We start from the raw sequence: 27,341 nt of genomic DNA, 5'->3' as shown, positions 1-27,341 counted from the left end.
TTTAAACGTTCAAAAGAATAAAAATTGATTTTTCATCTTGAATGCTATTTGCTTCAGTAACTTTATTATAAAGTATCACTTCTCATAATTGAGTAAAATGTCTGAATACTGTGAATAACGTCACTGAATGAAGAACAAATTTGTTTTAACCAAACATTCACCAGATGCACCTGCAGTTTTTTGTTAACACTTCATAAGTTTTATATTGAAAGAAACTGATTGAATTTTTTTAGTTCTCCTGATTTTGATGGTTTTACAAAATTATAAATGAGATATTTTCATTTTGGGTTTTTAAAATACCCAAATACCCAAAGATTTATTTGAAACATTCACTTATGAGGTTTTTATGTTAATTTTAACATTTAAGCAGAAACTTCCTGAGTAAAGTCAGTGGAAAATCTGATCTGCAGCAACACCATGAGTTGATAAAATCAGTTTGTATTTCTTGTTATTTTCAGACTCTGGTCGGGTTTCAGTGTCAGGTTGAACCTGTAGCGGCTCTGAGGGAATATTAAAGTCCACAGTTTTTGGGGTGGAAACCTGCAGGTCGTTTCATGGCCCCAGTTTGAGGTTTGGAGGTGGAAGTTAATCCTCCTGTTGTTTTCTGCTCTGCTATTTATCGACGGACGGCTGGAGATGGGAACGAAGGATGATCAGAAACTGGGAATAAATTAGGAGGAATGACTTGAATTTGACTCTCCTCGGGTTTAAATTTGGCCTTGGACGAATCGATTCCTCCTGGTTCTGCTTGGTTTGCTCTCCGTTGCGTCATGGCGGCGGGCCTCACCGGCCTGTCAGGCAGCAGATGGGGGGGAGTTTGAGCCTCCGCTCCGGCTTTTCCCCTCCGTGGTGAACCGGTGGATTTCTCCCTGAGGAGAGCGAACGTTTCGCTTCAGTCCGACGTGTTTCCGGAGCAAACCGTTTCTGAAACAAAACCCGCAGCTCCTTGACTTGAAAGCCGTCTGCAGGCAGCATCCGTAACCATGGATACGGCCGCTTCTTCCTCTCCGGCTCTGTGATCGTCACTTTTGGATGTTTTTTGAAGTTTGCTTCGGAGCAGATCCCTTTAGAGAGCGAGGATGATGATGTGGAGGCATTTTAATTTAAAATAAATGTTCTAATTAGAACTGCTGTGATTCTGGACGGATGGCTGAGCAGACGCTATCGCTAATTTCGTCTGCTTCCAGACCGCTGGGATATTTCTGTTGCGCCTTCTTAAAAATGTGTCTAAAGTTAAAACCTTGAAAATGTTTTAAATTCATTAAAAATAAAGTTGGCATTAAATAAGTTGATCACAAGTCTTAAATCTTTCTGTGGCAGGACTTTTTATGAAGTTTATTTTTCACGTGAAACTTTTCTGTCAGGCAAAGTTTGAGTCACCTACAGACATCTGCATTACGTTCTGGCAGGCGGTTTAGGCTACCGTTAACAAGCTGCTAATATCCTTGCTGGCTTCATTTCGAGTTTATTTCTGTCGCACATTTCGACAACAAGGCAGTCCAAAGTCCATCTTACAAACGCCAACCTATCACAGAGTAAGTGTAAATTTATTGCTAGTTGGCCGGACTACATTCGTCTTCGCCAGTGGCTCACTTTTGTTGGTAACCCATGCTATGCAACGAGTAATACTGGGGAAACGAGCTTAGCTACTACTACTTAAAATGTGACGCGTATTAGGGCCAATGTAGACAGAATAAATTAGTAAATTTCCACCGAAAAACTCATAAATTTTGAGATACATTTTTTTTTTTTTTTAGAAATAGGAAATTGAAAAAGTCGAAAATTTGCCAGAAAAAAATCTAAATTTGAGATTAATTTCACATATCTTATAAATATAATAACACTTTAAAAAAACAAAAAAAAACTAGAGAATTTTCTAAGCTCGTAAGGTTGAAAATTTTGAACTTTTGGAAATTTTCTGATTTTCAAAAGTCAAATTTTCAACTTTTTGAGTTCAGGAATTTCCACTTTTTCCTAGAATATCTCTGAGATTAATCTAAATATTTGAGTTTTTTATGGAAGTTTGCTCCTTTTTTTCTATCTACATTGGCCCTAATAAGGCAATGTAAATATGCAATTTTTATATGCATTTCTGTCATGCTACTGCTCTTAAGTTTCTTTCATAATGGTCTTAAGAAATCTTAAATTTGAGTTGGCAAGACTTGCACAAATCCTGCTAGAAGTGAATATTTAGAAGTTTGATTTCTTCATCTAGCCCTGAAAGCAGCTGCTCTGATTGGCTGGTTGCATCCGGTTTTTCAGCTGCTGAGTGTCACACGCTGCCAAGCAGGAGAAATGGGGTTAGTCTGGAGCAGTGAGTTGGTGGAAAGTGATCCTGACCTTATTTAGGAAGCATTTTAATGATACATGATGCTGCTTCCTGCTCTGCTCGGCTGGAGAAGCCGCTCGCTTTCCACTTAATCCACGTTTGCAACGACACGTGTAACCTCTTGCTGTAGAAGACACAATCCAGTTAAATCATACCCAGTTAGTTTGAAAATAAACCGTGCTGTGTGAAAACGAGCTGCTGCGCCACATGAAGCTCCCATTTAACCCAGTTTCTCTGCAGATTATCCACCTCTTGTTTCCCATAACGCTGTTTATGCTGCACTAATTGGATTAGAGTGATTTATTCAAGCGTAATAAGCATTTTTTAGAGACAGAAAAGTGGAATAAAAAGGTTTTAGAAGAAGACCTGTTGGGTGAGGTTGGTGCTTATTCAAAGCAGAAAAAAGGTTGCTGAGCGGCTGTTAACGAAGCAAACTGTGGGATTTTAGTGGAGTTCTCGTTAGGATCACTTTTCTGGCCCATCTGGACTCCTTCACGCTTTCTCTGTGGCCATGATGAGTTTTTTCAACGGGAACCAGAACCAAACCAGATTATAGTTTACAATTTCTCAAGATTAAACTGTAATTTTCTTTTCAAACCCCGTCTGAGAGTTTCACATGTTGATGTTAGAAGTACTGTTTTAGTTGCATCCTTTGCTACAAATGAGGAATCGTTCACTAAAGGAATGCTACAGTATTGCATTTTAGGCAATAAAATGTTTATTTTTTTATTTAAAAAAGGAATTTAATCATTTTGTATTAATGTTTTTGTGTATTTCTAATATGTAAATTAAGCCAAAGTGGTTAAATGAAAAGCCTGCAGAATGTGCAATTTTATCAAATAAATCATCTGACTAATCGATTACTAGAATGATCGTTAGTTGCAGCCCTAGTTGACTCAAGTGCAGCTACCTTTGGGTGAAATATTAAAGGAATGGGTGCAGCTAGCTTAAAGCTGACTCCGTGTTCTCATTCTCACAAAGTCTGGAACGATTTTGCTTAATTTTTAAACCATAAACGCTGCATCGGTCTGATTTCATGGTTTCTAGCTGTTCTGTCAGGATTCAGCTGAAACATTTCAGGATGAAACTGGAGGCCTGTTTGTTTGTGAGAAGCTGCTTTTCGGCTTCTGTTTCATCTCTTGTTGTCTTCCAGCTTTAAGACTGAGAGCTGAGATGAATCTGGAGGACACCCACGCAGCAGCAGCAGCAGCTTCGTCTCAGAGGAGTAAATATCTGCCCTGCTTTTCTTCTCCTGATCCTGACTCTGCTGCCACTCCGCTCCCCCCATCCAGTATTTTAGTTTGTATTTCTTGCAGACCTGCTTTAATCAGCTCTAGGAGAGAGAGAGAGAGGTTTAATTAAGAGCAACATTGCAAGAAACCCTGCAATGACTCTTCCTCTGGGATGATCCTTCCTCCTCCTCTTCTTCTTTAATGCTGCTCAGATTTAGAGGTGAAGGTTTCTCTGGAAACTCTGACCTGCAGCACTCAGAGTTTCCCAGAAACGACTTCAAAACGAAAGCATGAGGCTGTCTGCCATCTTATTTACTCTTTCTACATTATTCTAACCTCTTCTTGAAGTTTGAGATGAAGGAAAGAGACACTTTCCCCTCAGGAGGAAGTGACACATTTTAGTCTAAATCAAGTCTGAAATCAAGCAAAGAATTAACGTTGTGTGTTTGTCAAAAAAAGAAAGAAAACAGGAGAAAAACGCAAAACATCAGGCCTCAGAAATTAATGCAACTCCTATAAATGATTAGATGAATATACTAGGAAATATAACCTGCAATATGTGTGAATATTTATACACATAAAATAAAAATGAGGTCAGATTGAATAAAAAATAAATGTTCATCTTAATATTTGAAAGCAGTTAAATTGTAAATTTTAACAAAAATACAAAGAAAACCACAAAACTTTAGTATAAAGGAGAAAAAAACCAAAAAAAAAGCATTTTAATATATTTTTTTTTACAAAAAATGTAAAATGTTTGAACAAGAAACAATTCAAACATATTTTATTTATTAAATAAAGCAAACATACAAAACCCCAAAACAAAACAATGAATGTTATAATAAGAAAATCCATGGATGACGCATGAAATTGGCGCTCTGCTGTATTTAACGTGTTATGTAAAATTGACTTTTCTGAGCTTTACAAACTACTTTTTAGCGCCGTGCTCCAAAAAAATGTTTGTAAACGGCTTCACAGAGAAACATTGTTGTGACGACTTCCTGCAGGGGGAATGTCGGAAAGAGCAGGCGCTTCTTAAAGAGATTTCAAGCCATTAAATTATGAAGTCACGTTTAATATAAACAACATTTTTATAACAACTCAAGGTAACATAGTTAGTTGATGATGCCAGTTTATAGCAAAATGTTCCTGGTAGGACTGTTATAAATGAATATTTTAGTAATCGAGTAATCTATCGATTATTTACGGCACCTTCGTTCATCACACTCAGAAACTCACCCACCAGCCATGTACTGCCACCCGTTTCTTCAGAATGGGATGATATGAAATTTATTGTGTGTTTTGTCCATAAAGCTACACTTACACTGTAACCACCAACTACTCAGCCGCCCGCCGAGTTCAGTCTATCACCTGTATAAATACTCCTGTAGCTCTGAACCAGCAGCTCCTGGAGGAGAAAGGCTGCCGTACTCCAGGCATCTCGCCAGTCATTTTAAGGATGCTTATTGGTTCCCCAAAAATGATGAAAACCTGGTCATTATCATCAATCAATAAAATCCCCATGGGCCAAACTTGGAAATTGGACGTTATGCCGCTAACACTTAGCTTTTGTCAACAACTCAGAGGCGGAAGTCAGAGCTCCACGTAACGCAAATAATGTTCCGCCCGGAACACAGTGCGCAAAATAATAAAACATAAATTAACGAATCTCTGAGGCAGGTACATTTTCCTCGAGGAATTTTAATAATCGAGGTACTCAAATCATTTGAGGAATTGTTTCAGCCCTAATTCCTGGAAAATACATAATACTGCCCTTTTTATAATTGGACAGTTGTTCTTTTCACTTTTATCGTAATCGGAATAAAAGCCATGAAGTATTGTGACTAAACTTTGAGCCTGTTTTGCTCATCCCTGGTTATGGGTTCACCTTTGTTTTGTAAATCTCAGAAAAACTTCTTTTCATGAAGAATATTGAATTATTGTCATGATAAATTTAAATTGTGAACTGTAAAACTGACTGAAACGTTACTTTAACAATTTTCTGCATTGTTTTTTCATCAGTAAAATCAAAAATATGATTAAATGAAGTCAATTTAGTGATATAAATACCACTTTTATGTCCTAAAGAAGCCGATTTTAAATCGATATGTTTCTCGAGAGCAGTATTTATGTTTGTGGGGCTTTGAATGCTGTGCTGCACTGCAAAAACACAAAATCTCACTAAGTAATTTTGGTCTAGTTTTTAGTGCAAATATCTTAGTATAGTGAAAATAAGACAAAACTAACTTAAGTAAGTTTTCATCTAGATATTGGAACTTGTTTTAGTCAATAATTCCTTAATATTGTTGAAAATTTACTAGTTCCACTGGCAGATTATTCCACTTATAACATGGGAAATAGTTTTTGTTACAAGTGAAATATTCTGCAATTTTAAGAAGTTATTGACTTAAAACAGGCTTCTATGTCTGCTGAAAAGTTATTTGTAAGTTAGTTTTATCTTATTTCAAGTGTACTAAGATATTTAAACTGGAAACTAGAGAAAAAAAATACTTGTTAAGATTTTGTTTTGCATTGTAGTACAAAAAAGAAGATTTGATTAAGGTAATTTTTATCGTTTTAACAATAGAACTACAAATATTGTGGTGCTGGAGGTCAGGTTTGCCCAGCAGCTGATGAAGTTCTCCATCTTCATCAGTGAAGAGTGAATCTGTGCAAACAGCAGCAGAAACTCTGAGTGTCATCAGCTCAGCAGCGGCAGCAGCTTCTTTATTTGTTGCGCTCGCAGCCGTCCCCCCGGGGAAATAATGGGAGTTTGTTTGTAAAATCCGGCTCCTTGCAGGGAGCAGGAAGTGAAAACGGAGCAAACATGGAGGCTGAGTGACGGAAACAAGATGAGCTTCACTTTCACTGCAGATCCACCATCATCAATACGAAATATCCAATCAGATAAAATGTAAAGTCTGAATAGTGAAACCAGAAAACAACTTCCTTCAAACCCTTCACAATAAAAGCCTCAAACCGTTTACCCAATGTGCGGAACATTTAAGTGTCTTTTAGAGTCTTGTTAGGGCAACTGTAGTCTTCTTTCAATCCAGAAGTTTTATGGTGGATTCCTCATTCCACAAGTCGGTGTGCCCTTGGGCAAGGCACCAATTTATATTGATGTAATAATTGTGAGTTAGATTAGGTGAAGTTTGAACCATTTTGAGCGGTCGGTCCGTTCATCTTCCACACTGTTGACTGGCTTCATGCAAACATGAAGCCATAATATAAAAATAATAAATATAAAAATAAACCTATAATAAATATTTAAGAAATAATGAATAGATACGTATTAAATTAATACGTAGTATAAAATAAATATAACATAAATAAATGAATAAGTCTAAAATAATAATTATGTATTAAATAAATATAAAAAGTATTAAATATAGAAATAAATTAAATATGACAAATAAATAATTGTAAATAAATACAGAAACGAAGAAAATAAGTTTCAAAAATCTCTCCAAGATAGAATACTAGCACTTACAGAAACTGAAAATAAAACACATACTATATTAAACTTTTAAAATAGAAAAATTAAATAAAAATAATCCTTCTTAATTTTGACAAAAATGTAATATTTTAGGGTTAAATGAACATTGATAGGAGATAGTAGTAACATTTGTTATTAATATGATTTAAAAAACTGTTCATGAAAAATACTTGAGTTGTAAAAAGACAAGATAACAGGACGAAGTAATGCAGTGCTAGTCCAATGTTTATGCAGAAATTCAGTGTTTGTATAATTTAATAATTCTCTAAATAATCCCAATAACATTTTGCAAAGTGCTGGTAGAGAACTATTCAGATTAAAAGTTTGTATCCTTGGAAATAAAAGCTACGCCTAAACAAACAGACACTTTTGACCATTTTCTGGTGATTCCTGCCTCAGTTTGGTGAGCAGAGTGAAGACGGGTCGTCCATCAGAAAAGCCGAACCTTGCAGACATTTTCTTGTCGTCAGGTTTTGGAGGTTTGCAGGTGAAATCGTCCCGGGGCTCCAACAATTTGTCATCTTCTTCTTTTTCTCTCTTCGGGGAATCAGGCGGTCACGTGGCGGCGAGCTGCGCAGCTCGGATTATCCTCCTCAAAAAGCCGTGAAAATCGCTGTAATAATTCAGAAATTGCCTCTGTGCGCCGGCCTCCAGCGCTCCATCCTGTGTTTGTGTAGCAGAGACAAAGTGCCTCTTTGACTGCTGCGTAATTTGGATGTTTTGTTTTGTTAGAGGGTTTTTTTCTTTTCTGCCCTCTTTTTGTGGTTCCTTCAGAGCAACTCCGTGTCATCGCTCAATTTCATGCAGGCCTGAAGTTAATCCTCTCACTTTCATGGGTAGAAAAGTGGTCTCTATGTCTGTAGGCAGAAATATATACATTTATTATTGCACACACTTCTGTAGTGCTCATTAGTTCCAGTTTTTATTCATTTTTCTGATTATTTACAACTGGCTGGAGGATGTAGATGCACACTTAGCCTGAGGTCGTACAAATTGCCGCTTCATAATTCTTAGGCTCTTATTTTGAAACCACTTTTGTATATTTAAAGTCGTTTTGTCTTAGTTAAATTCAAATCAGATATATTAAATTAACCCCAAAGGGACATAAATACTGTTGTAACTCATAATATCCAATGTTCTTGAAAGACTTAATGGCTGTAGCTCCAGTAGCAGTCAGTCCTTCAATGAATCTGAAGAAGCCTCTGACTGAAGACATTCTGTTGTGTAACAGTAAATACGGTGCTAGAAGTTGTTCGTAATGCTCTCTGTTTCATGGAAAATCCTAAGTTAAATATATATTCTTTTAAAAAAAAAGCTAATTTGGGACCACAACCTATCGCAAGTAGCTAAAACCTGCTGAAACTTGTAACTTCTGCTCCAAAAACAGTTTAACTGCATATTTTGATAGTTCAAACACCAAATATACCTTAATAATGCTTGGTGGAAACTGTCTCAGCTTTACAGCAGAAGCTAACCTCTGCGGTTTCCTTATTGTCGCTCTTGGGGATTCGGCCAGTCAGCACCAAGGGAAATAAACGGCGCTTCTGGGTTGGCTGCTTTCCAAACGTCGTCCATTAGCGTGTCAAGCAGCATTTCCAAGTTTCTTTGTCTTACAAATGGTTTAGATGCGTTTTACAAAATAAAAAAATCAGTGAATAGATAAAATTTCTGATAATAATTTGGAAAAATCTACGAATACTGAACCATAAATAAGCTTCAGTGTAGCTGGAAGAGTTGGCTAAGAACTGCTGAGAATGAATCGCTCAGGTGAAGCCTGGAGTTTTTTTCACCAATGCTCTCTTTGGGTTTCCATAGTGATGTCAGGGCGGCCATCTTGTTTGACAGCTTCTATTTATTTGGACATTGAATTCAGGTCAAATCTTTGACAAAGTATTAGGGCCAGATTAAGATATATATATTTTTTTAACTTTTATTTACCAGAATAAAGACATAATATTAGGAGAATCAAATTCTAGTAATTTTATGCAACCTAATACACACAAAAAATAACAAAATAAAATGAGAAATGTTGAACTTATACGTTGAAATTTAAGAGAAATACTTCATCCTTTAACACATCAGAATGAAACTATCAGTAGCAGGACTTTGAAACAATTCAGTCGTAACTCTACCCAAGCATTTTTCATAAAATTATTATTTTTTTGACTTTAAGATGTTATTCCAGTAAAATTGTCTTTATTCTGCTGATAATATCACGACTATGTTCTCATAATTAAACAATGTTTCTCGTAAACTGGCCTTGACTCTCCACCATCCAACTCACTGAAGGGATGATTGAAATAAAAGCCGTTTTTTGAAAATATTTTCACCCATTTGTGATTTATTTTACCAAAGAGGAAGCAAAAAAAAACAATTGAATGAAATCAGACCTATGTTCAGAACAAATCTGCAGTTAAATAAGAAGAAAAACTAAACATTTTATGCTGTTTTCATGGATTTAGCGACAAAATGTTGCTTTAACAAAGTAAAGTCATTTTCCGTCTCCTGAGGAATCAAACGGATTATTGCCTTGTCTTTTCTTTGGTCTATTTTTGTCTTTTTTTTCCAGTAGATTATTCTTCCTGTTTACAACCTTTTCCAGCTATTTCCTCCTCGTTGCTGGTAGACATGAAACGTTGCGACCTATCGGTGACCTGTTGGTGACCTTTGGGGACTTCCTGAAGGGCTTCAGGTGGAGTTAATGCCGGGAAGCGTTGGGTCGCTGCAGCAGGAAAGCCGGATTCATTGATTTTCTGTCTCTCTGTCGTCTTCATCCTCATCCTCAGCCTTAATGAACTTCCTCTCAGCTGCGGCAGTTTCGTATCACCAGACAGCTGATGCGATTCGCTGCTTTTAACGTGACATCAGAGGGTTTGGAGACGGGGAATCTGAGACTGACAGTCATTTTTTTTCTCATCCTGCTCCTCCTCCATCTAGCGTAAGGAATGTTTTTCTGAGCCACAGACTGGCTGTTATATAATGTAAATATTCCACATGATGTGTGAAGCGTTCTCAACACGTTTTGGTGGTTTAGATTCTGCTGCGTTGAGTCGCAGCTGCAGGGGAAACAAACTGTCCCAGATGAGAAGCGGCCACTGGTTTTGGTTAAATAAGACATGAAAACTGCAGATCGTTGAGTCTGGAGGAGATTCGGTTTAAAGGAAACTGTGGGTGGAGGAATCCACCAGAGAGCTGCAGCTATCACCGCAGAGGTTTCACTATTGTTGTCATGAAGGTCATTGCAGATTATCTTTGTATTCAGAGAGTACGGTGCAGCAAAAGGGACAAAATTAAGACTGTGAAGTGGCTAAATATATATCCCTCTGCTTTCCCAACATCCTTCCTGACTTTCAAAGACCAGAGTTCAGTTCAGAACTGTCTAAAGTGGGCGACTGTGGCTCTTTGGTAGAGTAGTCGTCTTGCGATCGGAAGGTTGTAGGTTCGATTCCAGCTTCCTCCTGCCACATGTCGATGTGCCTCTGGGCAAGGCACTTAACCTCAAATTGCCTACTGATCTGCATATAGATGTGTGTGTGTTTGTGAGTGCATCTGGGTGAATGTGACTCCAGTGTAAAGCGCTTTGAGTGTCAAAATGACTGGATAAGCGCTATACAAGTTCAGTCCATTTACCATTTAAAGAATTAAAGAATGTTTAAAGTGAACAAATGACTCTAGTGGTTCTGGTTCTGAAAGGATTCAAGGCTCTTTAACATTCAATTAAATCAAAATTCTGCCAGATTCCTAAATCTGAATGGATTCTTGAACAGATTCCTAAATCTGAATTGATTCCTATCTCTGGACAGATTCTTGATTGAACAGATTCCTTTTCTTACCCAGAATCTTGAAGAGTTTCATGAGAGCAGATTTCTGATGGATCATATTTGATATATATCTATATTTTGTAATTTGATAACTTTTTTGTGATCATTTTAATTTGAGTGTCACTGACATAAATCTCTTGGAACAGAGACCTGGCCAAGATGGCCGCCATACAAAAGAACTAGAATCATCCTCTTATAGGCAGGAAGCTTAAAAAAAGGTTAAAGTTCAGATCAGAAACCGGTTCTGTTTTCCTCGATATGCTGACCTTCCTGAACAGGAAGTGAGGTTGTTGAAGCTGCTGCTCTGTCGCTCTGTGCTTTGAGGAATGAAAACTCGTCTTCAGCTGAAGGCAGCAGCAGCAGTCTGCGCTGCAGCGTCAGTCTCCACAATCCGGCAGCTGGAGAGGGAAAGTTTTCTGGCTCGTCTTTAATTTTTTATTCATCCTCTGAACTAAAGAGGTCAACCTGATTAAACATGCAGCGCAGCGCTTTGGGGAGCGGAGGCTCCTCCTGACCCCATTCTACGCTTGTTCCAGCAGTTAAAACCAAGTTTATTGTTTTAAAACCAGCTGGACGTTTGTCTCTAAAGCTGCTGAATCAGCTGATCCTCCTGATGGGTTTAATAAATGTGTAATTACCCAGAAACCATTTAAAGATGCTAAACGAATTTTCCCGCTAATTATGTTGTTACTTTATCTCCTTAACGGCTGCAGCCACGTTTTCATCGCCTTTCCTGTCCTGGATTTCAGCACTGTTACTTGTATCCACTCTGATTTCACTCATTTGTCACTTTGTTCTGTAGTTTGGTGATTTTAAAGCTACTTTAGCCATGAAACGCTAACAGATGGTTTAATCTTCCTAAAGTTGGTCAATTTATTTGAAACTGACCTTCAATCTACAGTTCAAATACTATTTATTTAAAATTATTTAGTTTAAATAATTTGGTTTTTATTTTTTAAAAGTCAGAAATCTAAAAAATAAAAATATATTTAAAAATATAGTAACTTATTTATTTTTTCTTAGTCAAAAATGAAATAAGATAAGTAAATGATTATACTATGCTTTAATACTTTAGAAAAAAATTAGTAAGATATTAATTTTTTGTACTTTTTAAAATTCAAAATAGAAAAAAATATATATTTTTATAACAAAATAAATATGTGCATCAAACAAATGGGTTTTGTCTCCTATAATATGTGGAATATTTATTCTAAATTATAAAACGATGCAAAACTCTTTTATTTTGATTTTTATATTTTATGTAAAAAATAATTTCTTTGGTTTGTGTGTGAAGAGAAACCAGGATTGTTTTTTGTCTTTTTGCAGCTGGTTCCTTCTCAGCCCTCATTTTCTGTGTTGTGATGAGCTTTTTGGTGTGTGTGTGTGTGTGTGTGTGTGTGTGTGTGTGTGTGTGTGTGTGTGTGTGTGTGTTCATTAAGGCTTCTTCTGGAGCCAACAATGGAGTCTCTCTGCCAGCTAAACACACATCAGCAGAAAGAGGTCAATTATAGAGAAGAAGTAACAAAGCAAGAAGAAAGCCCCTGAGTGTTTGTCTTGATTAGTCTTTGTTATGGAAACCATTTCACAAATCGGACGCCTGCTGACATCCAGCTCTGATTTTCAGCCATGAGCTTTATGTGATTTAAAAAAAAAAAACGGCATAATTTTTCTTTTTAGATACAACTAAACTTCAAAGTAGCTGCAGGAAAATGTTTAATTTAGAAGGGAGTGTTTCTGTTTGCTGGTTCGTAGACGACGGAGTTCATCAAGGCTCACTTCAAAGCCCGTTTGAAAAATTGATCAGGCCGGATCGGAGCTGAAGTGGATCTCAGTCTGAGTTTTTCACTCGCTTTGCAAACAGAAATCTTTTATTAATTCAGCTAAAAAAGCCAAAATTGGGTCTGAAATTCTAATTTGTCTCAACCGAATATTTTAACTGAATTATTCCATTTTATAAATGTCAAACAGTTACTTTTCTAAAAAGCAAAGTTTCATGTTTTTTCATCTTTTTGTGCTGCGCATCAGCTCAGTTGAGAAATTTTAATATTTTAGCTTTAGTTTAAAATAAATTAAAACTTGCAACTGAAAAAACTAAACTTACAACTGACTTTTAATTTTATGTTCTATTTTAATAAAAACAAAATTGTAATAAAAATTATACTTAAACCTAACGAAGAACTTAAACATTTATGTTTGATTCATTAATTAGAAAATTATAATATTTTATCAAACTGTCGTATTAAGGTGTTGCTGCTTTGAATGTGTGAATTTTCTGCACATTTGTTGGCGGTTTTATTTGTTTTCGTTTTAAATATTTTCCCACTTTGAGCTCAAAGCCTCTCTGGGACATCAGGACCAGACTGGGAGATGCCGTCCCATCCAGGTTGTTGTCCTCCATCACCCTGCAGGTCCACTGGGACTCCTTCTCTCAGTGAAAGGTCACGGGGTCACCTGCCTGGTAATAGCAAAGTGTGGAAATGTCAGTGAATTTAAACATTAAGAACCTGGAATTCTGCTGACTGATCAAAACTCTGAAACTTGAAATCAGTTTTTGGACAAAAGTCTCCATGATGTTGTCCTCCCCCCCGCTGACCGGGATCTGATCTGGGATCAGATGTTAAGGAGATGGAGGGATCTCCGTGGCGACTCTGGGATCACGCCTCCAGTAAGCCGCCATGAGCCGTCAGGTCTGCGCCTGGGAGTGTCTAATCCCGCCGTCCCCTCTTCAATCTGATCTCCAGCGTGGCTCCAGGCGTCGCTGCTTTAATGCTGATAATGCTGCTCGGGTCTGTGTGAAATCTAAGCTCTGAAATCCCTTTAATCAAAGCGGCAGCCGTACAAACACGGCCTGGAAAAAGGCCGAGTAACGACTTACCACCGCAGTGTTTCCTGGTTCTGATCTGATCTCCTCCTGAGACGCTAATAACACCTCTGATTTCACTGAACACCGCTTTGTTCTTTTACACTTTGTTTTTAGCTTTGAGCTATTTTAATTTTAACGTAAATGCAACAAAATATGCATTTTTAACAACCTGCAGTAAACCTTAAGTTTTTCTAAACTTTTTAATGTTTTTGTTCTGGTAAAGGTATTTTGGTAGCAAATATTTGATCCATAGCAGTAATATTTTTATCAAAATCTTTAGTTTGCCAGTGGCGTCCCCAAATGGGGGGTCAAGGGTGGCCGTGGCCCCCTTATTGAAAAATGCTGGCCATCTTATTGGCCCCCTCCAGAATCATACAGAGTTCTCTTCTTCAATGAAGACATAAAAATATGTATATATTTACAGAGATAAATATTACATAGATAATTAGATCTTTTTTTTTAGCCTAAGATTTCTACTGGCCTGGTTTGGTCACCCTTATAAGACATTCGGTAGTGCTGCTGCTGTAGTTTGCAGCCTGGACTAGAGTTAAAACGTTGAGTAGCTCCGCCCACTTTCCCCACTTCCAGCCTAACGGCTCATTTAAGGCATTTCCTGCTCAATGTCCTCAACAAAGTTAATATTGGGAAACTTTTTTTAACAAAGATTTACCTAACCTAGGAAAATGATGTCTGTTCTCCGTAGATTGACTTAATTTGTAAAGTTTTTTCTGCACGTTTGGTTGATGTTTGTGCCAATGAAAGCGTTTTACTAGGCGTTTTCAGAAAGCGTTCCTTTGATTCAGTACTTGGTTGTAGTTTGTCGTGAAGGTTTTTACTCTGGACGTTCCTCCAGCGTCTCGACCAGCACCTCACTTTTCTACTTCTTCTTGAGGAAACGTCCATTTCTCTCCTCCCGCTCCATATTTTGTTCCGTTTCTGCCTGGAATTGGTTCTCCTGGTCCCATTCCCAGAGCTGTGGCTGTAAACCAGTGAGGCAAGCTCTTTCTGCTCCAGTGTTTGTTATTGATGAGCGGATGAAGGTGTGATGAAGAACTGCTTGGAGTGCTGACAGTCTGTCTGCAGAACTCGGCTTTTGAGCTTAAAACATTGATGCTGATTTATTTATCCTGCTCAGATCCCACTTTTATTAATCTTTATTTTCAAATTTGATCCTAATTCTTAGTATGACTCGGTGTTTAATAGATTTTTTTTTCTGATTCCATCATTTTTGTCCTTCTTTTACAGATTTTTTTAAACATAGTATTGTCTCCGTTTACTCAGGTTTCACCCTGATTTTATCCTATCTTATTTATTTATTTATATTTTAAATTCTGGTTTATTTTTTACTTTCATCCTAATTAATTTTATTTTTTTTATTATGATTTATGAAAATTTTTACTTTTATCCTGATTACTTATTTATTATTATTTTTATTTCTGGTTCATTTAAATTTGTACTTTTATTCTATTCTGTTTATTCCAGTTTTATTCAGATTTTTGTCCCTGTTTGTTATAATTTATCCCAGTTTTCTTTTAGTAATTATTTTTTATTCTCCCAGATTTTGCTCTGGATAGATTCTACTTTTTTCTACACCTTCTAACCTTTTTTTTGGTCCCTTGTTTTTATTTTAAATAGTTTTTGTTCCTTTTTTATCCTGAATTTATTCCACTGTTTTGATTTTCATCAGATTTTTATTAAAGCATTGACTTTAGATAAGTCTGGAAAACCTTACAGTAATGTCTCTAAATTTTCCGTCTGGTGTTTTCTCTGACAGAGCTGCAGTGAAACCTGTTATAAGTGTAATTAATTGTCCCTCAGCTCCAGCTGTGTTGACCAGGCAGTAAATCCACAGCTGGATCTCTGCTGAGACGTTTGCTCTCAGGTTCGGAGTGAAAATGTGAAAGAGAGGAAGAAAAAAAAAGTGATTCTGTGAGTCACTCACCTAAAAATATCAGGCGTGCAGCTTCAGTTCTTCCTGCCAGGTTGCGCTGACCTGTGAGTCAGCGCTCCAGCTGGAGTCGGCGCTCCGAAGAGGGAAACCTGCCGGAGAGGACGGGATGGGAGCAGGTCGGGCCCAAAATGGCCGCCGCGAACGGAACTGTAACTTGGAACGAAAAAATGATTGAACTGTAACAGTGGAAATGCAGCATTAAAGAACATCAATCTAAACTTTTTTAACATTTCCAGTTTTAAGTATTTGTTATCTGATATAAACAGACTAAAATTCTGGACATTTTTTTCCTCTGCAGACGCATTCCTGATCAGTTTTTAGTCATTTAAAACCACAAAGCTGCAGAGCGAGTCTTCATGCAAACACTTCCACATTCTGATTGATTCTCTCTGTGATGCTGCGTCTTTAAAAAATTAAAGCTAAAACTGTTTTATATATTAAAGCTAAAAACAAGCTTGCTTCTGCCTGTTGGCTGGAGACTTTTAGCATTTCTGTGAACCTTAGTAAGACGCTCAGTTTTTCCTTGAACTTCAGTTCAAGAATGATACAAATTTTTCACGTCCAGTGCAGGTGGCTTTTTATTTAAGTGGGTAAAATTATTACAGACATATTTTTTTTGCAGTAGAATATGTAAAATATTTCCGACAAAAAAGGAGTAAATTTCCTCCCCCAAAAAACTCTGAATTTTTTAGATTAATCTCACATATTTTTTGGAAAAAAATTTACTTTTGGAAATTTTCTAAGTTTTAAAAGTCATAACAAATTCACTCAGAAATTTCCACATTTTTGTCTAGAAGATTTCTGAGATTAATCTCAAAGTTTTTGTTTTTTTGACAGAAATGTACTCATTAATTTTTTTCTATCTACAATGGCGTTAATACGCCATCCTAAGTATTCGTGTTTATAGTTGTTTTAGTAAAGATTAGGGCTACTGAAAAAGTAAAAAGTATTTTGACTTTAATGTCAGAATTTTTCACTTTAACCTCAGAATTCGGACTTAAATCCCAGGATTCCAACTGTTTTTCTTAGAATTCAGAATTGTTTTGCTCCAGATTGTAATTTATCCTCTGCAGTTTTGACTCTGAGACTTTTGACCCATGTGACATAAAGTTTGGACACCGTTGGGACAAGAAAAATCATTCCAACATGGCCGCCCATCTTAAACCAGGCTGCTGTTGATGTTTGCAGAGTCTTGGTTCTGTTGAACTCGTTGTGGATCAGAGCAGCAGCATCTTCTCTCTCTGCTGCAGCCAGAAGATGGCATGATTCAGTTTCCTGTTCTGCCTCTATTAATAACGGCCAGGCTTTAAAAGTCTAAATAATTTTGATTTAATTTAATTTAATTGGTTTATTTGGTAGGGACAGACATACAGCGACATAGACAAACTGAACAAAACAGCAGTCCCATGTTTACGTGATAATGCAACAGCTAATTCGCAGCACTTGTCCCTAGATGGGCTTTTTTAAAAAAAAAAACCCTCTAAAAGTTAAAGTAATAATCGAACAAACAGTGAAACATGAAACATCAAAAGTGGGTACAGTTCTGTTTTTGATATAACCAGAGTTTTGTTTGCTTCTTAAACATACTGAAACTGGTTACAGACTTTAAATCAAGTTCCAAACTGCAGATCCTCTCATGGACAGAGCACTTTGAGCAAACGTGGTTCTTCGAAAGGGAACCTTACAATTTCCATTTGAAGCTGCTCTAGTTGATCTGCTGTTGCCCTGCAAATAATCACCATTTCTCTTGTCTGAATGCAACAGGACCATATTTCTCTGCTAGTTCAAGGCCGATCCTCTGAACTAAGGTCAGATTTAGGGGAGGAACCAACAGAGTGGCTGTGAATCGTTCTTCAGAGGGAAAATAATCCATTTGCTTAATCACGTCTCTGAAAGTGTGCAGCCAAGTTGCCTGGTAACTGAACGGCAGCAGAAACAGTCGACTTGGAGTCGTATTTAACAAAAGCAGCAGGCACAGTGTTTAAATGCTGACGTGTTCAAGGCCTGAACACACACAGAGCTGCTCGAATCATTCTGCTTTTATCCTCCAGAGAACACGACTGTTGCCTTGAATCTTTGTCCTTCTGGTTGAGTGAAGCAGCTTTGGCTGCTCTGGGATCAGGTTATCTGGTTTCCATGAATCATTGAAGACCGTTTGGATCCAGTTAGTTCTAATAATTCCTTCAAAATCGTATTTTCCAGCTTTTTAGGAAATAACGAACCCCTCCTTGTTTTTTATTATTGATGAATTCTCTTTCAGTTTATCTCATAATTATGATTTTTGACGCCTTGATTTAGGAGTAATTCCCAAAGTTAAACAACATTTTCATTTTGGGTCAAATGAAGATCTTAAATGCTCTTAAAGGGCCAGTTCTGCCAGAATGTATTGGTAAAACCCATTACAAAATGTTTAAATATTAATAAATAGTAATTTCTGCCTTCATTGAGTACTTCTTGAAATTAAATAAAATTGAACATCTTTGGCTCCCTCCAGGATTTTATGGTTTTCTTTTTTTTTTGCAATCTAAATCTTGATTTTTGTGGAGCTACTTTAGGAATATTTGCAAGAATTTTTGCGATATTTGTATGACTGTAAATATGAATTTACAGTCATACAAATATGACTGTAAATTCGCTAATGGATGATAATTTGACAGGCTGAGAAGCAGAAGAAGAAGAACGAAATACTGCCACCTGCAGGTTGGAGTTGGCATCGCTTAAACTAAATGTGTTCAACCGTTTTTGTGGAAAATTTGCAGATAACTTAAATATACATTCACGCGATAAAAAACAGAAATCTGTTGATTTTTGCATAAATTTGTGCGATCGTAGATGTAATTTGGCAGCAAACCGATAAAAACTGCTTTGATTTGATCGATTTAAAACAATATTTGAGCAAGCAATTGTTGAGACCTGAGAGACTGGGATTCAAGATTTTTATGTTGCTAGGCAACAGTGCCACCAACCACAGATTTTTAATTGGACTTGGGTCTGGACTTTGACTAAGCCATTATTGCCTCAATATTCCAGGATAATTTTGTTTCCGTTTTATTTGTTGCTTTTGGTTTATTTTAGATAATAAAAACATCTTCCTGTAAATGTTACTTACAAAATTAAAGTTTATTGGTCTTTGATAAAGCAATATGTTACTTAAATGGTATCTGTACAACAATATTATTGTTTGTCGCAACCGTTACTATTTATTATCCAGTACATTTGTTACAATTAAAGCCCTACTGTGAATATTTTTGCAGGAAGCTGCAGCAAACCACAGGATAAAAGCCTGTTTTGGTGGGTTTTTTTGTCTTTTCTGGTAATATCAGCAGATTTCTGTTTAAAAACAGACAAGTAGTTGATGTTGAATAATTGAGACTCTGGGTTTTTTATTTGTTTTAATATTCCTGTGATGAAAAGCAGCTGGATGTGAAATCTCACCTTATGAACTGATTCTGGAGTATTTATGAGCTGCAGCGTCGGAGGAAGAGCAGTTTGTCGTCTTCAAACGGTTAAAATGTGTGTTTGCAGGCGAGGAAGAGGAGGGTGATGTTTGGGAGAGGGGGTGAGGTGTGAAGGTGGGGGCATGTCCTCGCTCTGGCGGTTGGCGGCTAACAAAGAGCGCTGCGTAACGAACGGGACTTTAATTTGTTTTTCCTCGACGAGGTCGACGAGAGTGATGACTCTCAGCAGCAAGAAGAAGAGGAGGAGGAGGAGGAGGAGGAGAAGGAGGAGGAAGAAGAGTGATGATGGGAGATCTGAGGCAGGATGGGAGGCAGGAAAATCAACCAGGAAGTCATTTCTCCTATTTTAACTGAGTGCATGTAAACGTATCAAACCTGATATTGAGGAGGAAAAAAGGAGGGAAGAATGGACCAACTGGTGAGATGCTATGCCGTTTCCATGGCAACAGACTGAGGTTGCTGGAATATTTTGATGATGGAGGAACTTCACTCAGTCGTTGGTGTTTGATGTTTGAAGCCGTGTTGATATAGAATATTCTGGAAAACGTCCCGGAGTCTAAATCTAGAATTTGGCTGCTGACCCAAATCAGCCCGATTGATTCTGACCGGCAGCCGGCTGGTCTGAAACAAAAAATCTGTTTTAATTTCGTTAGGTTCTCTCACTTCTGATCCCAAAACTTGTCAGTGTGGAAGCCGTTACCCAGGCAACGTGTTTTAAAGTTTATTTTCAGAGTCTTTGAGGCGGTTTAAAAAGGAAGTTGAAGAAATCAAAGTGATTTTTACTTTTGATTCTGGATTTGGACCGAGAGGAAGATTTCACTCACACCAGTCCTGTTTAGTCCGCTTTAATCCAGCTCTAGTTTGTTCGTTTAGAAAGTCTGGTTCGTTTGTGGAGGTGTCACTGTGTGATCCAACACTGTAAAAAATGAACTCTGGTCCGCCTCGGTTTGGTTCAGTTGAAGTGAACTCTGGCGCGGTGTGAACGCAGTGGACTGGACCCCGCTCCTAAAGCAGGGAGTGGACTGCAGCGCAGGGCATTCTGGGCAAATAGAACCAAAACAAACGTCTGAGTCTAGTGTTGGCAAGAGAAATGGCTCATAACCTTTTACCAAAGACTAAAGAGAAATCCTACAACCGCTAAAACCTGACGCTGCTCCAGTTTTGTTTACATTTTGTGAAGGAAGTTGTGTTCAGAGTCTTCTATCGTCTATTCCCGCAACTCAATGTTTACACTCAAACATGAAACTAGCTACAAATACATGCACAATTATTGAACCATATATCTTTAACAAGCATTTGTAGAGCCTCCTGCACAACCAACAATAATGCAGCAAGTGGTTTCTAGATGATAAATCAGCAATGATACAGTTGTCTTTTCCAGCAGCCATTTTCTTGACTGTTTTTAACCATCTTTTCCATTGAATAAGACATCCAATGTTTCCATTAAAGGCGGTTATATTTCTAATATATCAATAATCCAGAGGCTGAATGCATTTCCAGCTGTTTGCTGCTGCAGACGTTTGTTCAGCTGGTGATAAACCGCTCTGAGCTCGCAGTGTTTCTTCTCCGGGACTCATTTAACCCTAAGCTCAGACGAGGCGATGCGCCCTCTCTGCCCTCTGACACACATTGTGTTTCTACACGCAGTCCGCCTGGGACGCCAGCTGCTTTGTTTGCCGCTCCATGGAAATGTGAGAAAACCAATGAAAGCAGCAGAATGAGGCTATTTTTTGTGTGTGAGCTGAATAAAGATGAATTAAAATCAGCAGCCAGTAAGTTTTCTTCCTGTGAAAGCGTTCAAATTAATTCCCTATTACTGGCTTGCTTATCGAGAGCTGCACAGACACAAAGATACAGACAAACAGTGAAAAGCAATTAAAAATAAATGGAGTTTGGGGGAAAAAGTGCCTGAGAGAGCGAGTTCGTCTGCAGCCAACTTTACTTTTTTGTGTTTTTGCTGCTGTGGACGTTTTGTCACCATCCTGGGGCGCCATCAGCCTAAACGGCCAAATTAACCCAATTATTCAGAGCGAGCTGAAGTGGCGCTGCTGCCTTCAGGCGCCGTGGTTTTTCCTGAGCGTCGTCCCTGGATGTGTGTGGCGCAGACGCAGTTGGCTTTGGCGCCACACGGCTCCACGTCAGAGCGGCGCTTCGGCGCAATTTTTATTCCCCGCCGTCAAGGAAGAGGCAACAACTGTTCAAAGAAAAGCTGGTTTCCGTAGCAACGTGCCAAATATAACTAGACTCGTTCTCTGCAGTGATGAGGAGTTGTTAGACTGGAGGAGCCAGAACAAGCCGCAGTAAACAGCAGCGGGCGTTTCATCTGCAGCAGTCATGCAGCGCTGCATTTGTCCTGCAGCAGATTTAGTTACAAAAGACGGACTGGAGCGCCGCACCCTGAACTCACCATCACTGTCTGAACAATCCAATCCAGGTCTGATATATGTCCGTAACCAGCCAACACCAAGTTCTAAAGTGAGCTCAGAACTGGCTGAAGACCAATTTTAAGGTCTGAGGCGGTCTAGTCCATGACTAAAACTGGAATAAAACCAACAAAGCCATTTGTTACTGTTGTTAATTTAGCTCACGACCAGTTCATAAAATGTTTCTTTAGGTCAAACAAAGAGTAACATCAGTGTGAAACCAGTGGATTCCCAATTTAAACACCAGTCTGAACCGGCGCTGGTGATATAAAAAAAAAAATACATTTTTGATTTTCTTTTTTCATACCAGATCTGATTTACAATTTTATTTTTCTCTTGCTTTCTTTACAAAAAAAGAAACTACAAATAAAAGAAAATATTTTCAAAAAGTAGCTTCTGTGAGTTGTACAACTGAGAATGTTTAATTACTGGAATGTAGTCATAATATTAGCAGAATAAAGAGATAATTTTACCAGTAGAACATCTTAAAGTTACGAGAAAAGTCGTTTTGTTGGAAAAAAAAAAAGCTTGGATGTTTTTTATTATTATTATTATTATTATTCATGTTTTACTTCCCATAACACTACTGCTTCATTATCTTAATATTACAACCTTATTCTGGTAATATTACGACTTCATTCAAGTAATTAATAAAGACAAATTGTAGTCAGGCCTTATTATTACGTTGTAGAGTTGACCTGAATTTAAAGTCCAAATAAGTAGAAGCTGTAAAACACGCTTGTCAGACAAGATGGCCGCCCTGCACTATGGAAACACAAGGAGTGGATTGATGAAAAAATATCACAATTATCCAAAAATTAAATCTTTAAAAAACAGAAATTTAATTATCGCCCAGTCCTGGTCTGACCCTGGAAACTTCAAACCAATTCTTAGTCATTTAAAACCAATCTGAGACACTTGCATCAAATCAAAGTCCAAAATTGACCAAAATGAGAGTTAAGCTGGAATAAGACGATCTAAAACAGAACACTGGTTGCTTTAAAATCAAGTCATATCTAAAGTTTCTCACATATGAACCAAACTGGTCCAGAGCCAGTTTGAAACCAGTTTGAAACCAGGCTACTGGAACAGGCAGGAGCTCAAAAAACCTTTCAGATTTTGAATAAATGAGTTTGGAGTCATTTTATGAGCAGAAAAACAGAACGTATCTGTAATTTTAATGAATTAATCAAATGGATAATATTGCTTTTAAACAGAATAGATCTTAGATATTTTACTCTAATTGGACGAACAGTTGGATTATGGCTCAGATTAATCCAGATTAATCCAGCTCTGACCATTTGATGAAGAAAACCTGCTTCAGTTTTAAGTTTTTTCTTTCCTCTGCCGACGTCTTCATCCGAAATGTTTACACAAACCAAACTCAGCTTCGTTTTCTGCAGGTTTCTTTGGGGAGATATTGATCTGGAATAAAGCTGCTGATGAAATGAACCGAAATGAGAATGAAATCTCTTCCAGCGGTGTTTAATGTTTCAGGCTGCATTGAGAAACTCTGCAGAGATTGAGTCAGAAAATTGCTTCTTCAGTAGAAACCGGAGTTCAGTGAAAATTGGAATCCTGTGAAACATTATGTGCTGGAACATTACATGGAAATGATCAAAGCTGGGAGGAATTGCTCTTGTTGGAAAACTGAATGAGGAGCACAAAGGCTCCATTTCACTCCCAAACCTCTTTCTGTGGGAGAAAAGCCGAAGCAAACAGACTCCACCTGCAGGTTTCAAAAACACGCCGAGAGGATTCCAGGAAGCGTTCCTGTTGTTTCGATTCAGGTTTAACACCTCCATGTTTCTAAATGATGGCTTTAGTGTGATTCACAGCCATTGTTCAGGCAGGTGAAGCCGACAGGAGTGACAGGATGATAATGATGTAAAAGCTTGAAAGAGCTGCGGCTTTTAGTTAAAGGTCTGAACAGAGCGGCTCATTACGCCCATCAACGTCCATTTTTACCTCCAGATCCGATTCACTTCGTCTTAAATCCATGAAAAAATGTCAGATTATCAGTAAAATTAATCCGAAAACCTGTCAGTAAAGGATGCAAAACCACATATTTATCAGACCGTGTTTAACATATTTGGACATTAAGAGGCAAGATGCTAAAATAAATCTCTAAAATCTCCAAATATTTTCAGAAACCTGGAATCTGCAACATTTACAACCTAAAGAGACGTTTTTACTCTCCGCCCAGCAAAATAAATCCCATTAAAAACCACAAATGTCGAATAACGTTTTTAAAAAAGTTGTTCATTTTTATTTTAAATCCTAAAAGTAGAAATAAAATTGTTTCTTTAAAGACTACAACAAATTTGGTAAACTAGATATTTATCTAAATTTATAAGATTTACATAAATATATTATAAGGTTTTTTGTGATTTGATAGAAAACAGCTCTTTATTTATAAATGTTGCAGCTCCTTGGTCTAGTCAAACCCCAGATTAGAACTAGAAGAAACTCCTCAAACACCTGAAAGTGAGAATTGGCACTAACTTTTTCCCAGCTTGGAAACACATTTTGAAGTAAAATATGCATTTATAACATAAATATGTTTTGATTTATGTCCTGTAAATACTGTCAACACTTCCTGATTTGATGCCTAATCATGCAAAGAAACGCTGAAATCTTCCCGGTTTTTAAAACTAAATCTGCTTTTTATGCTTCTCAGCGTTTAGACTGCTGACAGGTTTCTCACTCCATAATGATGTCTGATAATAACGGCTTCCTCAGGTGTTTCTCCTCCATCAGAGATAACTCTGTCAGCAGGATCTCTGATCAGCCTCTCCAGCCTGTAATGGATTTTTTTTGTGCTTGCTCCTTCACGTTCAGCCGCAGAGACGGAAGACAATTTCATTTACCTGCAGCTAATGAAAAGCTAGTTTTCAGTCTGATAGTGGGTCGCTGCCTTCCTGCCTGCAGCTGAAATGAATGACTGGATCTTCTGCAGAGGCCCGTCTGCTGCGACGTAAACTCAAACCGTTTTCCTGCTGTCTGCGGCTTCCTGACGTTTCAGAGGAAAAACAGGCAGGAGCAAAAAGAAAGAGGGAAATCTGGTGAAATCGTCCTGCTCTGAATGGCTGAGCCAGGATGAGTGGGCGCCTTGGCTTTAAAAGCTTTCCTGTTTTTAGTCATTCAGAGGCTGAAAAACAACCAGTGAGTGGTTTGTTTGTTTAGTTTAGTCGGGAAGGTGTATGAAGAGTTCAAGTTCAGACGCATTAAGGTGAAACGAAGGCAAGGCCACAGAGTTTTCTTAAAGAAAAGCTGATTTGCTTCATTCATCCCTGAGCAGATTATTGGGTTTGTATCTTGGTGTTTAAAAACGTGTCTGAAAAGATTTTGGTTTGCAGAACAGATTCATTTCTTTCATTTCTTTGAGTTTGGCTGCAGAAGGAACATTATGGACCAGATGCTACTGAAAAGACGTGAGCTGATTAAAAAAGCTTTTTACGACGGTCAAAAGTCCAGGATTAATGAAGAAACACATTTCTGTCCACCGTCTCTCTTCTGTCTGTCTCATTGCTTCTCTCTTTTTCTCTTCCTCTCTTTCTTTTCATTGTCTCTTCCTCTCTGTCTATTGCTTTTTCTCTTTTCATCTCTGCTCTCTTTCTGTCTTTTTCATTGTCTCTCAATCTTTCTCTTTTCTGTCTCTATTTCTCTCTTTCTCTCAATCTTTCTCTTTTCTGTCTCTATTTCTCTCTTTCTCTCAATCTTTCTCTTTTCTGTCTCTATTTCTCTCTTTCTCTCAATCTTTCTCTTTTCTGTCTCTTTCTCTCTTTCTATTGGTTCATCTCTTTCTTTTGTCTCTCTCTTTTGCTTTTTCTTTGTTTCTCTCGGTCTCTATAGCTCATCTGTCTCTCTTTCTCCTTTTCTGTCTTTTTCTCTGTCTGCCTGTATTTTTGTCTCTTATCTCTCTATCTGGTTGGCTCTCCTAGATAGATATAGGTAATCTTATTGATTTATTTTTATGGCCATTTCATTTCTACATTAGTAGAAAATGAAGCCAGGATACAGATCTGTAGCAAAGATTGCGTTTTGTAAAAATCAGTTGTATTATTTTTATTTGGTATTATGTTAATTTAAAAAAAAATATTGGAACCCATGAAGAAGAAAATCTCCCACGAATTGATCCCGGCAGGAATTAATTTTATTATTGAAATAGTTAATCTCTTCTTTAAAAAAAAACCCCAGCATGTTTGGTGTAATTTAGGTATTATAAAGTACCTAAATTGTATTTTATTTGTGTGTGTGATGCGGTTGTAGGGAAAACTTTCAGTTTTTTTTTTGCGAGACCTTTCTGCTGTAAGTTCACCAGATGTTCAGTGGAAGAAAATCTGAAACTTTTCTTAATCCTGTGCTGTGATTGTCTTCATGATAACTCTGTTTTGGTGGAAATAATCAGATAATAATCCTGATGTTATAATCAGGATAATAATAATCCTGCTAATAATCCTTAGAGTTCTTGGGTTCTTCGTGGCGTAGCGACAGTATCTGAAGCTGAATGAGGCTCTGGTCATTTTCACTGTAACTTCCTCCTGCTGGAGCTGTGAATATGTGTGAGCCACACTTCTAATTGAGCGCCGACATGTGGGCACATGTTTGGTCGTCATGCTGCTGTCGCTCTGGGGACCGGCCTCTTTCCTCCGCCTGCAGCTCCTTACACCTCCTCCACCCATCAGACGGCCGCCTGTCGTTTCCTGTCTCTGACCTCCAACACCTCGGCCCGTGGCAGAAATTGCTCCTCAGGCCGGCTTGTCTGGACTCGGCCTCTTCTTCGTCTCCTTAATGTAGATTGTTGATGGAAATTCTTTTTTCTTAGTATCTTTCTTTCTTTTCTAATATTCTTTTAGTTTTTACCAAATTTTCCTCCTTGGTGTGACTACATCAACCCTTTTTTAGGGCTTGCATTGGGAGGGATGTATGATTTTAACATTTTAACACATCAGACCAATATAAACAACCAATATTTACTTCCATCTTGTTGCCATTTGTTTCTAGAGGATTGTGGGAAGTCTTAGGCTGCATTCACAGCAGCCATGTTTAGTCCGCTTTAATCCAGCTCCAGTCTGTTTGGGTAGAAAGTCTGGTTTGTTTGGGGAGGTATGATCGCGTAATCGAACTCTGGTACGCCCACAAACCTCGATTTCTGTTCGGTTGAAGTGAACTCTGCAAACCGCAACTCCCTGCTGCTACCAGATTTCCCCAGTGTGAAAAGCAATGCATACAGAACAAATTTATCAGCCTGACTGTCGTATCAGGAAAAAAATAAATAAAAAGGTAAAGTCTGGACCAAGTTTTTATTTTCAGATCAGACGTTCGGAGCTCGCAGGGTGAGGAAAAGGAAGAGGAGGAGGAGATCATCAGGAGGAAGGAGAAAATAAATCATTTTATTTCCTGATTGCTCCAACCTCCTGGTCTGCCTCCCGTTTTCCTGAGATTCAGGAATGATTTATGGGAACATTTTGCTCCTCTGGTCTTAGTTGACTTGTGTAGATTAATTCCGGTCATTTGCAGCTGCAACAGCCAATAAAACCAGGTTTTATGGAGTAAATATTAATCTCTTAAAGTAATTCTGTTGCTGAAGGTGTTCCTCTTTCTTTACAGAACCAGACATTGTGCAAAGGCCTCAATGAGCTTCAGAACGGCCAGGTAGGCACCTGCTTTCTTCCTCTGATCAGCAGTGGTGGCCTTAAAGGGGATATGTTATGTAAAATTCACATTTTTCATGTTTCTGTTCTACCATTTGGGTCTTAACT

General features: G+C 37.9%; 2 protein-coding genes and 1 long non-coding RNA gene across 4 annotated transcripts in view; all 3 read left to right on the top strand.

The window, feature by feature from the left end:
- The window catches only part of LOC114140903 (uncharacterized), a 1,158,965-nt gene that overhangs the window by 1,069,773 nt on the left and 61,851 nt on the right, over positions 1-27,341 (top strand).
- phf21b (PHD finger protein 21B) overlaps positions 1-27,341 on the top strand; it is an 80,898-nt gene that overhangs the window by 6,910 nt on the left and 46,647 nt on the right. For both annotated transcript variants that reach the window (XM_028011231.1, XM_028011232.1), the window contains exon 2: positions 27,190-27,234. In XM_028011231.1, the coding sequence (XP_027867032.1) occupies positions 27,190-27,234 (45 nt within the window). The remainder of the gene's footprint in view (positions 1-27,189; positions 27,235-27,341) is intronic.
- Positions 817-6,547, top strand: LOC114140955 (uncharacterized). The gene is made up of 3 exons (XR_003594730.1): positions 817-1,535; positions 3,483-3,554; positions 6,362-6,547. It is a non-coding gene; the product is annotated as an uncharacterized LOC114140955 (long non-coding RNA).

Source organism: Xiphophorus couchianus, chromosome 24, assembly GCF_001444195.1.
Source record: "Xiphophorus couchianus chromosome 24, X_couchianus-1.0, whole genome shotgun sequence".
Taxonomy (NCBI): Eukaryota; Metazoa; Chordata; class Actinopteri; order Cyprinodontiformes; family Poeciliidae; genus Xiphophorus; species Xiphophorus couchianus.
The sequence above is the reverse complement of the archived record's forward strand: the minus strand, read 5'-3'. Positions and strand labels throughout refer to the sequence as shown.